The sequence below is a fragment of the Pan paniscus genome, chromosome 11 (assembly GCF_029289425.2).
Source record: "Pan paniscus chromosome 11, NHGRI_mPanPan1-v2.0_pri, whole genome shotgun sequence".
Classification (NCBI taxonomy): domain Eukaryota; kingdom Metazoa; phylum Chordata; class Mammalia; order Primates; family Hominidae; genus Pan; species Pan paniscus.
In genome coordinates, this window is record NC_073260.2 from 2,320,648 (window position 1) to 2,338,173 (window position 17,526).

A 17,526-nucleotide genomic window follows, 5' to 3' on the forward strand; every position below is an offset into this window, starting at 1 on the left:
CCCGCCCACCCCCGCTGCGCACCCCAGACTCTGTCCAGGTTCTCTCTGACCCCGCCCTGTCCACGTCCCCCCAGCCCCCCTGCGTCCGGTCCGAGACTCGAGACAGGGCCCGGCCCCATCTCTCCAGCCTGTCCCCCGTCCCTCTCCGTCCCCTGGACCCGCCCCGGTGTCTGGCCCTGGCCTGCTCCCTCGAGCTCCCGTCCCCGTTCCTGCTCTGCTCCAGGCCCCGGGCCCATGCCCGCCCTGTCCACTCCGCGCCCCGCCCCGAGAGATCCCAGGACCCTCTGGGTCGCGCCAGCTGGCGTGGGCAGAGGAACCGACCATTGAGCTAAGGGAGGAAGAGGCCCCAGGGACGCCCCGCAGGGGAAAGCTACGTTCTGTCCCAGCACGGGCTTTGAACCTGAGAGTGGCATGGCCACCTTTGCGCTAACCAAGACTCGGACGGAGACCTCCTGGTGCAGAGACAACCGGCCAGAGTGCATTGAAGAGGCCTGGGCTACGGCTGAGCTGTTGGGAGGCTGGAACCAGACCAGGTTCCGGGATGCCACCCCGCGGCTTGGGGCTCCCTCCCGCACACCCTTCCCGCTTCCCATTGCCTGGTGACCAGAGCGCTCTGCAGCCCCTCGCCCACATTGTTATTTTACTATCAGGTTTTAAAATATCTTGCTTGTGATCGGCGCGGTGGCTCAAGCCTGTAATCCCAGCACTTTGGGAGTCCTAAGTGGGGTCAGGAATTCGAGACCAGCCTGGCCAACATGGTGAAACCCCGTCTCTAATAAAAATAGAAAAATTAGCCGGGTGTGGTGGCAGGCGCCTGTAGTCCCAGCTACTCGGGAGGCTGAGGCAGGAGGCCTTGAACTCAGGAGGCGGAGGTTTCAGTGAGCCGAGATCCTGCTGCTGCACTCCAGCCTGGGAGACAGAGTGAGACTTCATCTCAATAAAAATAAAAATAAAATAGTTTGCTTGTGAAAAATATGAAAGGGTAGCTTCTGCCAGTTGGGCACAAAACTTTCTCCTAGAAACTATATAGTAAGTCTAAAAGTAATATATGTGACTGCTTAAAAGAATTCAAATGGTGGCCAGGTGCAGTGGCTCATGCCTGTAATCCTAACACCTTGGGAGACCGAGACAGAATGATCGCTTGAGCCCAGGAGTTCAAGACCAGCTTGGGCAACATAGTGAAACCCCGTCTCCACTAAAAATACAAAAATCAGCCAGGTGTGGTGGCGTGTACCTGTAGTCCCAGCTACTTGGGAGGATGAGGCACGAGAATCGCTTGAACCCGGGAGGCGGAGGTTACAGTGAGCCAAGATCGCACCACTGCACTCCAGCCTGGGTGACAGAGCAAAATTCTGTCTCAAAAAAAAAAAAAAAAAAAAAAAACCGGGCGCGGTGGCTCGCTTCTGTAATCCCAGCACTTTGGGAGGCCAAGGCGGGCGGATCACCTGAGGTCTGGGGTTTGAGACCAGCCTGACTAACATGGAGAAACCCTGTCTCTACTAAAAATAGATACAAATATTAAATATAAATATAAATATATAAGCATGGTGTTGCATGCTTATAATCCCAGCTACTCCAGAGGCTGAGGCAGGAGAATCGCTTGAACCTGGGAGGCGGAGGTTGCCATGAGCCAAGATCGCGCCATTGCACTCCAGCCTGGGCAACAAGGGCAAAACTCTGTCTCAAAAAACAAACAAACAAACCGAAAAAAAAAACAAATCATGCTGTTACAGGAAAGAGGTTCCAGACCTCAAGAGAGGGTTCTTGGATCTTGCGCAAGAAAGAATTCAGGGCAAGCCCATAGAGTAAAGCAAAAGCAAGTTATCAGGAAAGTAAAGGAATAAAGAATGGCTTCTCTACAGAGCAGCCCTGAGGGCTGCTGGTTGCCCGTTTTTATGTTTTTTTGGATGACATGCTAAACAAGGAGTGGATAATTCATCCCTCCCCTTTGTAGACCATATGGGGGAACTTCCTGACGTTGCCGTGGCGTCTGTAAACTGTCATGGTGCTGGTGGGAGTGTAGCGGCAAGGACAACCAGAGGTCACTATCGTTGCCATCTTGGTTTTGGTGGGTTTTGGCTGGCTTCTTTATCGGAACCTCTTTTATCAGCAAGGTCTTTGTGACCTGTATCTTGTGCTGACCTCCTGTGTCATCCTGACTTGGAATCCTTTAACCATCCAGAAATGCAGCTCAGTAGGCCCCAGCCTTATTTTACCCAGCTCCCATTCAAGATGGAGTTGCTCTGGTTCACACACCTCTGACAGTGATCTAGGACCCAGAATGAAAACTAACATCTCCCTTATGCTGCCCCGCGGACCCCTCAGGCAGCTGTGTTTCCTTGCAGCTGGGTTCTGCCCCCACCTCCACACACATGCCCTCACTGAGTTTGGGAGGGGGCTTCACCCCTGGGGCAAGGCCCAGATGCACTCTTCTGGACCTGCATGGAGTTGCTTTTCGGGCCTGCCTCAGGGTCTCTGCACTTCCTGTTCCTCCCTCCTGGACCACTTGTCCCCAGAGAAACGTGTGGCTGGGGACGCATTTGGTCAGGCCTCAGCTCCCCAGGCCACGCCCACTCGGTGAGCACCTTCCCATCCTCCATGCCAGGCTGCCTTTCTGCATTCTTGGCTGCCTGACTCCCCTGTGAGAAGCGAACCCCACAAAGGCGGGGAGTTGCTGTTTTTGTTTTGTTTTGTTTTTTGTTTTGAGACCGTGTCTCATTCTGTCGCCCAGGCTGGAGTGCAGTGGTGCAATCTCGGCTCACTGTAACCTCCGCCTCCCGGGTTCAAGTGATTCTCCTGCCTCAGCCTCCTGAGTAGCTGGGATTACAGGCGCCCGCCACCACACACAGCTAATTTTTTGTATTTTTAGTAGCGATGGTTGGCCAGGCTGGTCTCGAACTCCTGACCCCATGATTTGCCCGCCTCGGCCTCCCAAAGTGTTGGGATTACAGGCATGAGCCACCGTGCCCGGCCCAGGCAGGGCATTGTTTAGGCCAGTGCTCTGCCCCCATCACCTCAGGTAAATGCAGCACACAGTAGGCACTCAATCAATGTTTGTTGACTGAACAAACGAGTGTTGAACCCCAGCCCACACCGTGACTGGGCAACAGCAAATGTTCAGGGAGTACCTGCTGCATGAATGAATTAATGAATGGCCTGTTCTGCTCCAGTGGTTTGTGGTGGTTGAACATCGTTCAGGTGAATGTTGGAGTTGGAGGGGAGGCTCGCGGAATCCGGTGAGCAGAGCAGGCTTCCCGCCCCAGGCCAGAGTCCATGGGAACCCTTATCACCCCTGCAGGGCTGGGCAGCAGAGGAGGCACATGTCTCTTGGAGGCAGGTGTCAGGACATGAACTCTTGGCCCTGTAGGTCAGGGTGATTCCAAATCCCACCTCAAGGTGTGGGTTGGGCTGTAATAGAAGATTTGGAAAATCAAGGTTTGTACAGCCAGAGGCACTTGAGGCACCAGAAGGGGAGGAGCGACCCTACCCAGGCCGACAGAGCCTACGGATGGGTGGGAGTGCTGGCAAGGCTGAGGTGGGCAGCAACCTCCTGGACCACCTTGTGGCCAGGCAGTTGTCTTCACAAGAGGCCCAGGGGAGCAAGGCCCTAAGGCTCAGAGGCCAGGAGTGCAGACGTGGAGCCCTGGGAGGCTCAGGGGCTGGGTGGCTGTTGCCAGTTCTTCACTTGGTGCCCACTGCTGGGGATACATCAGGGGACAGAGGGGCCGGTCTTCCTGCCACCTCTGCCCAGAGTGGTCCAGGCTTACACAGTGAGAACACAATTACAGCTAAGATGGGGCCTCCAAAAGTACAGGGACAGCATGGGACCCCCAGGGGTGACACAGCACTAAAACCTGAAGGATTGGGAAACTATCAGGCCAGCCGGAAAGTGGAGTGAAGGAGGAAGTGGTCAGAGCTCAGGACAGGAAGGACACAGGACCACATCTTAGCTCCACGCCCAAAGCCAGGCACAGCCTCCAGTCTTTTTTTTTTTTTTGAGATGGAGTCTCGCTCTGTCACCCAGGCTGGAGTGCAGTGGCGCAATCTCGGCTCACTGCAAGCTCCGCCTCCTGGGTTCACGCCATTCTCCTGCCTCAGCCTCCCGAATAGATGGGACTACAGGCGCCCACCACCAGGCCCGGCTAATTTTTTTTTTTTTTTTTTTTGTATTTTTAGTAGAGATGGGGTTTCACCGTGTTAGCCAGGATGGTCTCGATCTCCAGACCTCGTGATCCTCCCGCCTTGGCCTCCCAAAGTGCTGGGATTACAGGCATGAGCCACCGTGCCCGGCCTTTTTTTTTTTTTTTTTTTGAGATGGAGTTTTGCTCTTCTTGACCAGGCTGCAGTGCAATGGCGCGATCTTGGCTCACCGCAACCTCCACCTCCGGGGTTCAAGCTATTCTCCTGCCTCAGCCTCCCGAGTAGCTGGGATTACAGGCATGGGCCACCATGCCCAGCTAATTTCGTATTTTTAGTAGAGACGGGGTTTCTCCATGTTGGTCAGGCTGGTCTCGAACTCCTGACCTCAGGTGATCCGCCCGCCTTGGCCTCCCAAAGTGCTGGGATTACAGGCGTGAGCCACCGCGCCCGGCCTCCAGTCTTTTTCATACCTTCCTCCAATACCCAGCCAGGGGCCACAGAGAAGCCCACAGACCAAGGGCCAGCTGGGGCCGCCTCCCCCAAGGCTCTGGATGGTATGAAAAGCCCTTGTTTCATCTGCACGGTGGGTTCAGTTCCATGCGGGGCCGTGGCTAGCCTGGCCTGGACACTGCTGGCCACGCTGTCCTGAGCTGCAGCAGCCTTGCTCACTGCTGGCCACCGACTCCACATCCACACTGGCCTCCCCTGCCATCCCACTGAGCTGTTCCCAGCCCTTCCCCATCCCTTAGGCCTCAGCCTGGCTTGGTGCCCACTCAAGGATGGTGTTTCCCATGTGATTTCACTGAATACGGCTCCCCAGTGCCATTCACAGAGCACCCACTGTGGGCCAGGCCAATGCCAGGCCTAGAAGGAGCCCTGTCCTGCTTGCAAATAGCCAGGGCCCCCTGGGCCAGGAGAAAGCTGTCCCCTGTGTTTTATCTAACCAGGCTTCAGGGGGAAGGGGATTGGGGCCAGAGCAGAGTTCTGAAGGATGTAGTGCGGTCAGCCTGGAGCAGAGGGGAAGGGCCTTCCTGTTAGAAGAGCCACCAGGCACAGGGGCCTGGAAGTGAGGGAGTGCAGGGACCCCAGGCCTGGCACTGGCGGTGAGGGGTGTGCTGGAAGCAGGGTAGGTGCGGGGATAGGGGGGCGGGGGCTTGCGTGTTGTGCTGGTTTGTTTTGTTTTGTTTTTGAGACAAGATCTCGCTCTGTCACCCAGGATGGAGAGCAGTGGCTCAATCACAGCTCACTGCAGCCTCAACCTCTTGGGTTCAAGGGATCCTCCCACCTCAGCCTCCCAAATACCTGGGACCACAGGCATGCACCACCACGCCTGGCTAATTTTTTAAACTTTTTGTAGAAATAGGGTTGCCTTATGTTGCCCAGGCTGGTCTTGAACTCCCCAGCTCAAGTGATCCTCCCGCCTCGGCCTCGTGCTGGGTTTTTGAGCAGACCTGCCATTAAAGGGGAAGCTGGCTTACAGGACCAAGCTCTGATGGGCCATTCCAGGCTCAGAGCTTCTTATGTCCTTCCAGCATTCCCTACGATGAAGGAGTCCCACTTAAGAGTGAGTGACCCAGAAGAGAAGTGGACCCAGGATACTCCCTGGCCTGGGAAGATGCCTCTACAGCTTGAGACACAGGCACCAGTGGCTCAGGCCTGAGGACAGAGACCCAGGTAGGTATGCCAGCTGAGGCCTGCCCAGGAGGGAGGGTGGGAGACCCGCAGAGGGCCAAGGCAAGTCTCGGATTGGGGGCCTGTCTGGGGAGGGTGTTTGCACCCTGAACACCTCCCTGGCACCTAGAGGGTGCTACTGGCCAGCCCTGAGATGGGCTCCCAGGGCTAGAACCCAGGCTAAGGCCTGGTCTCACCTCCCATGTGGACAGACCAAATGAAGACAGAGTGACCAGATCCCAGCTGGAAACACAGCAGAGGCAGGGGGACAGGGCTGTGGGAGCCAGGAGAGCAGCTGGAGGAGGTGTCCAGCCAGGGGAAGGAGGAGAGGAGAGCAAGAGGCAGAGGGAGCTGGTCACCAGATGGGGATCTGGGGACACAGGAGAAAGTGGCTTTGTCCTGCAGCAGGCAGGCCAGGCCAGACTGTCCCGAGGGACCAGAGGAGGAGCCAGCAGCGGTGGGGACAGAAAGGCCTCTGTGAGTGGGAAGCGCCCAGCTGGCTGGAGCCTACGATCCTCTTGGGGCCCTCCTGGTGGAAGAGAAGGGGGCCGCAGGGTCACCTGTGCTTGCGGCCAGGGAACTAGAGGGGAAAAGTGGGATCTTTGGAGGGGGTGCCCCCCCCCCCAATTTTACCCCACGAGGCTACCTGAAGACAGGTTTTTTTGTAGGGTGCCAGGCCCCGCCCCTTGGAGAGGTGGCCGGGGCAGCCAGCCACAGCTGGATCCGAGAAAGCGCCTGGCCGCGGCAGGAGGTTTGGTGGGGCTGGGGCGGGGCAGAAAGGAAGTTCTGCGAGGCCAGAGTGGAGCAGGAGCTGGGGGATCCGGTTCCGCCTGCCCAGGGCCTCCGCGCGCCTCCCAGGGCCACTCGGCAAGAAAAAAAAAAAAAAATCAAACCGCCTCTCAGCCTATCAGAGAGCAGATGGGACGGGCTCGGCCAATGGCCGCGGCGCATGTTAATGAGGGCTGACGCCGCGAGGAGGGCCCCATTCAAAAGTAGTCGCTATTGTCGCCGTGGGCTGAGCTCGCCGGGCCGGCCCCTCCGTGGGGCCGCGCTAGGACGCACGCGGGTGGACGAGGGGACCGAGCCCGGGCGCCCATGGCCGGGGCCGCCATGGCCGAGCGGGGCCGCGTGCCTCCCCCCGCACCCGCGCCCAGCACGGAGGGGCTGCCGCGCGCCTTCCTGCAGAGCCTGCGCACCCTGTTCGACATCCTGGACGACCGGCGGCGCGGCTGCGTGCACCTGCGCGAGATCGAGTCCCGCTGGCAGGGCACCGACGCGCGGGAGCTGCCCCGCGGGGTGCTGGAGGGCTTGCGCCAGGTGGCCCCGGCCAGCGGCTACCTGACCTTCGAGCGCTTCGTGGCCGGCCTGCGCACCTCCCTGCTGAGCGCCGACGGCGGCCCCCGGGACCCCACGCGCGCCCCGGCCCGGCCCGGGGATCAGCCGCCGCCGCCGCCGCAGCGCCTGGTGTTCGCGCCGGCCGACGAGCCGCGGACGGTCCTGGAGAGGAAGCCCCTGCCCCTGGGCGTGCGCGCCCCTCTGGCCGGTCCCAGCGCCGCCGCCCGCAGCCCGGAGCAGCTGTGCGCCCCGGCGGAGGCGGCGCCCTGCCCCGCGGAGCTCGAGCGGTCCCAGAGCGCGGCGCTGGAACCGAGCTCCAGCGCGGACGCAGGTGAGTTCCGAACGGCCCCCGGGCACCCTCGTAGCTCTCCCGGGCCCGGGCCAGAAACCGCAGTCCCACAGCTGCTGCCCGTGCATTTCCCACGAGGGACGGGACCGGGGAGCGGCTCTTCGTGGACTCCGGATCCTGGAGGGCGCCTCGGCGGGTCTGGAGGGAAAGGGCTTCATGCCTGTTGCGGTGAGCCCAGGGGCTTAGGGAGGCAAGCCAGACCCTCTCCTGCCACAGCATAAGGCCACCAGGGGCGGGGGGTGGCAGGTGACTCAGAAAACCCACCAGGAGCCCAACCTGTACCAAGCCTGAGCTTGGGCTCTCCATCTCCAATACCCTTTCCGCACCTGGGGACACCTGGGCCCTCAGCCTCCTGTCTGTGGCTGCTCAGGCAGAGGTGCTTCCCTCTCAAAGAAAGGGTCCCCCTTCTCAGTGTGACAGCTTAGCCAGGGGGGCTGGGCCCACTGACCCCACTGAGGCCTAGGCAGGTGGGGGCTGCTGCCGGTGGCCCAAGAGGACCTGGCCCTGTTGCCAGGAGGGGCAGGGGCGTGGGTGGATCTCCTGCACCCCAGTGGGGCTGTACTATGGCAGATGCCATGGAGGGACATAGGCCGTAGTCCCTGGGGATGGCTGGCAGACTCCTCTCCTGCCTTCCGGTCCAGTTGGCAGTGATGGGAGATTGCTGAATGGTCCCCTGTCTCCCCCAACCCAGTGCCTGCCTTGGGAACAGGACCTGTATTATGGCTGGGGGTGGGGGGCCAAGCTCCCAGAGGGGCCCCAGGCCCCACAGCCCATTCAGCCTGTGCACCCGTTCTGCCAGGGGAGGCCTGCCCACCAGCGGCTCCAGCCGGTCCCTGTGCTGCCTGCTGCTCTGCCACCCTCCCTGTACTGCTCCCCCACCTCAGCCATATTCTCCAGCCCTACAACTGGTGTTTGGAGCCACGGTGGCCCTGGCCTCCCTGGTGATCTGATCCAGCAGCCACACCAGGCTGGGGGACCCTAGTTCTACGGTGAGGGAGGCTTCAGAGGGTAGCTGGCTCCAAATGCAGGGTCAGCGTCATCCATGTGGCCATGCAGTTTGAAATCAGCCATGGGATTGCACGCCGTGGCCGGGCCTGGGGTTTGGAGGCCTAAGCCTGTGGTCCACCCCTGCTCTGCTGATGCCCCATGCGGCACTGGCTCACGTACCACATCTCCCTGAAGGCCACATGGCTAGGGCTCTAGCTGTCACCCTCTCACAGGCAAACGGAGGGCCAGACAAATGGCGTGACATATTTGATTGACACAGCTGGCTTTTGGGGTGTCAAATCTGGAGCTCTGAGGTCACCCCAACTCCCAGAAAGCCTCCCAACACACACAGCCTTCCAAGCCCCCAGCCCAGATGTTCAGGGCCTCTTTCCTTGTTCCCACCTGGGACTGCGTGTTTGCTCCAGGCTGGCTGTGGCCCCGGAGGTGTGGCCTGCTGGCTCAGGGCCCTGGAGGGGCAGAGCCACCACCCCCACCTAGAGGCCATCTAGCTCAACACCCAGCATGCTGCTATCTGGGGACCCAGGAGCTGCTCTATGGACTCAACTGTACAGACCGGGCCCAGGTGTCCTGGGACTTCCTCTATGGCCTCCCTCTGTCTGTACCCTCTCTGCTCCCACCTCCTGAAGGGCTGTGTGCTCTTCCACTGTCTTGCCCCAGAGCTGCCAGCCGCCCAGCACCGCAGGCTGGAGTGCGAACTCGGGCCTGCCTGGAGCCAGGCTCTCTGCCGTGCCTACCTGGGCCCAATTCTTGCATCACTCCCCGACTCCTGTGGCCGGGTGCCAGGGGCATGGCCTCTAAGGATGTGCCTGGTGCTGGGGCTACAGCTGGAGGCTGAAGGAGGATGCCCTTCTCCACACCTGTACCCACTTCTGTAGCCTGGGGAGGTGCACGTACTCCCTCACCAGGAAGCTGGGCCGGAGTGGCACCAACGCGATACTCTTGGCTGCCCCCAGGGGGAGCCCTCAAACAAACTTCAGAGCAGGGGTCTGTGAGCACCAGGACGTGCCTGACTTGTCAGTTGGGTGCACTGCCTGGCATCACACGCGGGACTTTTTTTTTTTTTTTTTGAGATGGAGTCTTGCTCTGTCGCCCAGGCTGGAGTGCAGTGGCGCGAATCTCAGCTCACTGCAACCTCCGCCTCCTGGGTTCAAGCGATCCTCCTGCTTCAGCCTCCCGAGTAGCTGGGATTACAGGTGCACGCCACCACGCCCTGCTAATTTTTGTATTTTTAGTAGAGACAGGGTTTCACCATATTGGCCAGGCTGTTCTCAAACTCCTGACCTCATGATCTGCCCACCTTGGCCTCCCAAAGTGCTGGGATTACAGGTGTGAGCCACCGTGCCCAGCCACTTTTTTTTTTTTTTTTTTTGAGACCGAGGTTTGCTCTTATTGCCCAGGCTGGAGTGCAGTGGCACGATTTCGGCTCACTACAACCTCCACCTCCCAGGTCCAAGCAATTCTTCTCAGCCCCCTGAGTAGCTGGGATTACAGGCGCCCGCCACCACACCAGGCTAATTTTTGTATTTTTAGTAGAGACAGGGTTTCACCATGTTGGCTAGGCTGGTCTTGAACTCCTGACCTCAACTGATCCCCCCCCACCCCCAGCTTCCCAAAGTGCTGGGATTACAGGTGTGAGCCACCGTGCCCGGCAAGGGATCTTTTTTTTTTTTTTTTTGAGATAAGGTTTTGCTGTGTTGCCCAGCCTGGAGTGCAGTGGCGCAATCTGGGCTCAGTGGAACCTCTGCCTCCCAGGCTCAAGCAATCCTCCTGCCTCAGGCTCCTGAGTAGCCGGGACCACAGGCGCGTGCCACTGCACCAGGCTAATTTTTGTGTTTCTAATAGAAATGGGGTATTGCCGGCCGGGCACAGTGGCTCACGCCTGTAATTCCAGCACTTTGGGAGGCTGAGGTGGGTGGATTACCTGAGGTCAGGAGTTCAGGACCAGCCTGGTCAACATGGTGAAACCTCATCTCTACTAAAAAATACAAAAAGTACCGGGAGGCGGAGCTTGCAGTGAGCCGAGATCGCGCCACTGCACTCCAGCCTGGGCGACTGAGCGAGACTCCGTCTCAAAAAAAAAAAAAAAAAAATACAAAAAGTAGCTGGGCATGGTAGTGGGTGTCTGTAATCCCAGCTACTCGGGAGGCTGAGACCAGAGAATCACTTGAACCTGGGAGGTGGAGGTTGCAGTGAGCCAAGATCATACCATTGCACTCCAGCCTGGGCAACAGGAACAAAACAACGTCTCAAAAAAAAAGGAAGAAATGGGGTTTTGCCATGTTGCCCAGGCTGGTCTCAAACTCCTGAGCTCAAGCGATCCACCTGCCTTGGTCCCCAAAAGTGCTGGGATTACAGGCGTGAGCCACTGTGCCCGGCCATGCGGGACTAACTTTCTATCAGAGTCACCATCCTGGGAAAAGTTAGGTTTCCATCATTCACACCCACATCTCCTGCTGCCTTGCAGGACCCCGTGCAGATGGGAGAGGCGTAGTCAGGACCAGAACCCCCCCGCCCACTCCTTCCTTACCCAGCTGCCTTGGAGACCCAGGGTGTGCCTGCGATGTTCTGGGCACTGGGTGTGCAGAAAAGAGCTGGACAAGGCCTTTGGCCCCAGAGAGCTCACGGACCGATGAGGGGGCAGGGTGTGTGTATAAGCAAACATGCGGGCTTGGCGGCACAGCCCTCCCCAAGCCAGTGTGAGGAGCTGGGCAGGGGAGAGGGACCAAACTCCAGCCTGGCACAGAGGCTACACGTGGGCCATGCCAGGCTGGTGCCCGAGACCTCGAGGGTGGGCTGAGATGTGGAGGCCACTGCACCTCAGCAGAGCCTGGCCAGGCAGGTCTGGAGGTGAGCCAGGCCCATGCCTCTCCATAACAGGTGCAGCGGCGTGCAGGGCCCTGGAGGCGGACTCAGGGGATGCCCGGCGGGCTCCCCGTGCCCGAGGGGAACGTCGGAGGCACACCATCACCAGCGGCGTGGACTGCGGCCTGGTGAGCAGGGACTGGGGCTCTGTGGGGCTCTCCATCTTGCCTGGAGGCTGGAGGCCGGGATGGGAGCAGGGAGGCCTTGAGCCTGGGGGAGTCCATGGCGGAAGTACTGTCAGCTCTGAACATCTCTCTCCCTACCTGGGCTTGACTCCCCTGGAGGGATGGCCCAGGATCAGGCAGAGGGAGGTCAAGAGGTCGTTTAGGGCAGCTATGGTGGCTGCCCAGCCCGCCTCACGAGGTCGCTGCTGCAAGCCAGTCTGGCTTCCCAGCTGTGTGCTCACCACAGGCAGACCTCGGGAGGGTGGGCTCAGCTGAAGGGTCAGTCACCCCTCCCCCAGGGAAGCCTGAGTGGAGGGGCTAAGAAAGGCCAAGACCCCTCAGCAGGAGGAACGGGGCTCCTACTCCAAATGGGCCTATGGGGCTCACACATGCAGGTGTCAGCAGAAGCGCGCGTCCGTGCCTGTGTTTGCAAATGTGTACACGTGCTGCTGCACCTGTGCCTGTGGCCCTGGTGCCCACCCACAGGTGAGCTCATGCATGCGTGGACGTGTGCGTGCTCACTGGGGCCAGGCATTCCATGTAAATGCATGTATTGCAGCTGAAGCAGATGAAGGAGCTGGAGCAGGAGAAGGAGGTGCTGCTGCAGGGTTTGGAGATGATGGCGCGGGGCCGCGACTGGTACCAGCAGCAGCTGCAACGAGTGCAGGAGCGCCAGCGCCGCCTGGGCCAGAGCAGAGCCAGCGCCGTGAGTGCCACTGCCCTGTCCCCAGATCCCCACACATGGGGACCCCAGCTCACCCCAGGCACCCTTGGGCATTATGGCTGCCCCTATTCCCGGACACAGTGGCTGTCGATTCCACCCAGGATGCTGAGACATCCCTTTCTCCGCCTGTGGCTGCCCCACTCCTAGGGCCTAAGGTGTCTTGGGCAGACCTCCCACCTCAGCAATGCCCCTGGGACCCTCTAGGCTCTCTGCAGCATCAGGAGGCAGGAGAGCCACCTGTGGGAACCCCTATCAAGGCACCTTGCTGGCCCCGGCTGGACCTCCTCTCTGACCGCTTGTCCTCTGCTTTCTTCCCAGGACTTTGGGGCTGCAGGGAGCCCCCGCCCACTGGGGCGGCTACTGCCCAAGGTACAAGAGGTGGCCCGGTGCCTGGGGGAGCTGCTGGCTGCAGCCTGTGCCAGCCGGGTGAGTGTACCCCAAACCCCCACACCCACGCTGGGGCCCAGGCCAGTTTAGTGCTTCCCCGCCCTCGTCCAGGCCTGCCTAATCCTGCCCTCCCGCAGGCCCTGCCCCCGTCCTCCTCTGGGCCCCCCTGCCCTGCCCTGAGGTCCACCTCGCCCCCGGTCTGGCAGCAGCAGACCATCCTCATGCTGAAGGAGCAGAACCGACTCCTCACCCAGGTAGGGCAGGCGCGGGAGGGGTGCAGGGGTGGGGGTGAGGCCCCGCAGGCCTTGACCAACTGTGCACCTGCCCAGGAGGTGACCGAGAAGAGTGAGCGCATCACGCAGCTGGAGCAGGAGAAGTCGGCGCTCATTAAGCAGCTGTTTGAGGCCCGCGCCCTGAGCCAGCAGGACGGGGGACCTCTGGATTCCACCTTCATCTAGTCCCTGTGGGCCGCGCGGGCCCCCAGGGCCAGCCTGGCACTCAGCCCTTCGAGGGTGGGCGCCCCATCGCACCCACCCTCTCTGACTGGAGACCCCCAGCAGGCCCAGGCACAGTCCCGGAGTGGGCGCCTTCCTGCCGCCCTTGCCAGATGGGCTCCCCAGGCCTGCCCCCGGCTGGCCCCTGCACCGAGCGCTTGACTCCGTTTTGGCTCCTGGTGCTGACATGGGCTGGGGCTCTCTTGAGTCCGCATAGTCCACAGCTACTACTGCCGCTGTCAGTGGACAGTGGGGTACCCCTCCATGAGTTTGCGTCCCCCCGTTTCCTGCGGTGCCACCCTGGATCCCATCTTCAGGGAAAGGCACTGCCCACGCCAGGCTGCACTTCCAAAAACGGCCAGCAGAGGGCGCGGGGCGGCTCCGACACGGGTCCAAGGGCAGCTTCCCGCTCAACCAGGGCACCAGGACGAGGGACGGAAGTAGATGGAGGGGGTGGGGATGGCCTGTAAGCGGGGGGTGCCTGCCTGGCTGGGGAGCCCCAGGGATAGCGGTCGGACTTCAGGTTCTGGCCAAGGCTGAGGGACCCTGGCTGCAGCGGATCGGCACGCCGGGTGGGCGAGAGCTTGGCCTGCATATGCCTCCCACAGACCCTGGGGTGATGGCCTTCGCCCTCCTGGCCGGGACGCTGCCCCACGTTGAGTCCCACACAACAACCTGTGAGCCTGGCTCCCCAGGAGGGCCCCCAGACAGCTCCCAGGCACGTCATAGGCAAAGCCTGTTCCCCCCGCTCAGGATTTCCAAGGCCTGGGGTCCTGCTCACCCCACTTTGCTCTCACGCCCAGCCTGTCCCCAGGTTTCAGCTGGGAGAGGCCACTTCCCTCAGCCAAGGAAAACGAGAACCCCCAGGGTACAGGAGGAGGCTGGGACAGGTCCTCTTGGGTGTCACTCCCTCAGCCCCTGCCCAGGCCCACTCCCGCTGGTGCTGGAGTACGCACTGGTTGGGGGGGCCCTGCTCAGCCCAACCTGGAGGGTCCCAGTGTCACCAGAACCAGGGGCACAGCAACAGCATCGATGGGTTCTGCAGCCCAGGGCCCCCGATGTGGGGTCAGCGTGTGTGGGGCGCAGGGCCTCCGACGCCGATGCGGGGTCAGCGTGTGTGGGGCCCAGGGCCCCCGACGCCGATGCGGGGTCAGCGTGTGTGGGGCGCAGGGCCCCCGATGCCGATCCGGGGTCAGCATGTGTGGGGCGCAGGGCCCCCGATGCGGGGTCAGTGCGTGTGGGGCGCAAGGCCCCCGATGCCGATGCGGGGTCAGTGCGTGGGGGGCGCAGGGCCCCCTCGTGTCCAGGGCACTTTGGTACACTGTCCCACAAGGCACCTGTCTCAGAGGAGGGGCCCTGGCAGGCAGCGTGGCAACTCTCTTCCGGAGCCCAGCTCCATGCTAACCTGCCCACAGCAACCCCACAGAGCCACATTCCCTGCTGCACCTGGTCTGCAGGGGTATCCCAGGACAGGCCCAAGTCAGCCCAGCATGCAGCTGCCCTCCTACCCTGAAGATGGGAGTGGGCTTTCCAGGGGACATAAGGATGCCAGGCCTGGACCTCCTGGGCAGGAAAGGGTGCAGGTCCTGAGGGCCTGTGCCCCACAGCCCCACCACCAGGTGGACTGCAGCGCAGTGGGTGGGCCAGTGGCAGCCGGGGAGAAGCCCCCCGTCAGCAGGGGGTCAGCAGACCCCAGTCTGCCCACCAGGGCCTCCCCACGTCTGCCTTTGAGGGTGCCTGCCATGCCCTGGGGGATCCTGGCATCTTTACTGGACTGGAAGCAGGAGACAGAACAGTGTCTGTCCCGGGGTGACTTCATCAGGAGACCGCCCACATAGAGCTGGACCCCGCAGCTGAAGCGGAAATGTGAGACAGGCTGGCACCTCTGGAAAAACTGCCTTTCAGCCTTGGTGTTCCGTGCAAGGTGAAAAGAAATAGGTCCTCCCAGTTTACAGCTTGAAATCAGGCTAGTGAGTGGCCCTGGAGACCACGAGGGGAGAATTTAAAGTGGCCCCGGCTGGCAGGGTCTAGGTGGCTGGCAGAGGCACATGCAGACCCTGCCTGGAGCCCGCCCTAGGGACGCTGGGCGGGTCAGTCTCGGTGCAGGATGTGAGCAGCGTCCCTGGGCTCTATCCGCGAGGTGCCAGTAGCGTGTGCAGGTATATACACGTGCGTGCACACTGTGATGACACCCGGAAATGTCTCAGGATGTTGTAATGTGTCCTTGGGGGCAGAAGTGTCCCCGGTTGAGAATCTGCCCCCAGAGGAACACACCCACACCAGGCCTCAGGATTTTGTGTTGATCAAGTTCCAAGGAAAAGGAACATCTCAGCCGGGCGTGGTGGTTCACGCCTGGAATCCCAGCACTTGAGGCCAGGAGTTCCAGACCAGCCTGGGCAACGCAGTGAGAGACCCCATCTCTACAAAAAAAAAGAAAGAAAGAAAGAAAGAAAATGAGAGCTCCAGGTTTAAAAATTCATAAACACCACAAGGAAACAATACACTATGAGACCCAACAGAAGCAACAGATTGACTCTAGACCCAGATACTAGAATTATCAGAGAGAATATAAAGTAACAGTGTTTTATGTATCTAAAGAAATAAAAGAGATTTCTGGAAACATGAACAAGGAGTGGTATTTATAGTTCCTTACTCCATAAAAAGCATGATCTCTTAATGCTATAAAGAAGACTAGGCCGGGCGCAGTGGCTCATGCTTGTGGTCCCAGCACTTTGGGAGGCCGAGGTGGGTGGGTCACCCGAGGCCAGGAGTTTGAGACCAGCCTGGCCAACATGGTAAAACCCCGTCTCTACTAAAAATACAAAAATTAGCCAGGCGTGGTGTCGGGCGCCTGTAGTCCCAGCTACTCGGGAGGCTGAGGCAGGAGAATTGCTTGAACCCAGGAGGCAGAGATTGCAGTGAGCTGAGATGGCACCACTGCACTCCAGCCTGGGCTACAGAATGAGACTCCGTCTCAAAAAAATAATATTAATAAAATAAACATGTATTGGTCGGGTGCAGTGGCTCACACCAGTAATCCCAGCCTTTTGTGAGGCAGAGGCGGGAGGGTTGCTTCAGCCCAGGAGTTTGAGGTCAGCCTGGGCAATACGGCAAAACCCTGACTCTACCAAAAATACAAAAATTAGCCAGATGTGGTGGCTCATGCCTGTGTTCCCAGTTACTGGGGCTGCTGAGGTGGGAGGATCACTTGAGCCCAGGAGTTTGAGGTTACCATGAGCTATGACTGTGCCACTGCACTCCAGCCTGAGTGACAGAGCAAGACCCTGTCTCAAAATAAATAAAAGAAAGAAAAGAGAGAATTCAAGAAAGCCCAGACTTTTGGATTTTTTTTTTTTTTTTTTTTTTTTTTTTTGAGATAGAGTCTCGCTCTGTCGCCCAGGCTGCAGTGCAGTGGCGCAATCTTGGCTCAATGCAAGCTCCACCTTCCGGGTTCACACCATTCTCCTGCCTCAGCCTCCTGAGTAGCTGGGACTACAGGCGCCCGCCACCACACCCGGCTAATTTTTTGTATTTTTAGTAGAGACGGGGGTTTCACCGTGTTAGCCAGGATGGTCTCGATCTCCTGACCTCATGATGTGCCTGTCTCAGCCTCCCAAAGTGCTGGGATTACAGGCATGAGCTACCACGCCCAGCACAGACTTTTGGATATTAAAGCAGACACGTCTAAACAACTTATGTGTCAAATTTAAAAATTAGCCGGTGAGGTGGCGCGTGCCTGTAGTCCCAGCTACTCAGGAGGTGGAGGTGGGAGGACTGCTTGAGTCTGGGAGGTCGAGGCTGCTGTGGGCCAAGATTACATCACTGCACTCCTGCCTGGGTGGTAGGGTGAGACCTTGTCTCAAACACACACACACACACACACACACACACACACACACACACACACACCAATAAAGGTATAAATAGGTTTTCCTCTTTCATGAAAAGAATAGTAAAACAGGAAACAAACATGACAGAAACTTGGTTGAGAAAAAGTACACAAAATATCTGGCTAGATTAATCAAGAAAAAAGAAATAAGGCACAAATAAATGATATTAGGAATAAAAAAGAGCAAAATAGTCACACATGCTACAGAAGTTAAGCTGATTCTAAGAGGATATTTTAAATGAGATTATGCCAATTCAGCTGGAGTGGGTAACTTCCTAGAAAAATACAAAATCAGCCACATGGGCAGGCTTACGCCTGTAATCCCAGCACTTTGGGAAGCTGACGCGGGAGGACTGCCCAAGCCCAGGAGTTTGGAACCAGCCTGGGCAACACAGGGAGACCCTCCACCTCTACAAAAAATAAAAAAATTGTCTGTGTGTGGTGATGTGCCCCTGTGGTCCCACCTACTCAGGAGGCTGAAGTGGGAGGATCACGTGAGCTCA

At 59.2% G+C, this 17,526-nt stretch overlaps 1 protein-coding gene across 3 annotated transcripts; it reads left to right on the forward strand.

Moving 5' to 3' along the window:
* The first annotated feature begins 19 nt into the window (after positions 1-19).
* Positions 20-13,104, forward strand: SAPCD2 (suppressor APC domain containing 2). 3 transcript variants are annotated; one of them, XM_063594104.1, is made up of 8 exons: positions 20-921; positions 5,673-5,814; positions 6,217-7,477; positions 11,381-11,493; positions 12,089-12,235; positions 12,572-12,679; positions 12,778-12,894; positions 12,970-13,104. In XM_063594104.1, the coding sequence occupies exons 3-8, from the start codon at positions 6,907-6,909 to the stop codon at positions 13,096-13,098; spliced, it is 1,185 nt and encodes a 394-aa protein (XP_063450174.1). In that variant the 5' UTR covers positions 20-921; positions 5,673-5,814; positions 6,217-6,906; the 3' UTR covers positions 13,099-13,104. The 3 variants fall into 3 exon arrangements, with proteins under 3 accessions (XP_063450174.1, XP_034785493.2, XP_003817083.3); XM_003817035.6 differs by lacking the exons at positions 20-921; positions 5,673-5,814 and having other exon boundaries at positions 6,076-7,477; XM_034929602.3 differs by lacking the exons at positions 20-921; positions 5,673-5,814; positions 12,778-12,894 and having other exon boundaries at positions 6,071-7,477; positions 12,970-13,098.
* Positions 13,105-17,526: the final 4,422 nt, after the last annotated feature.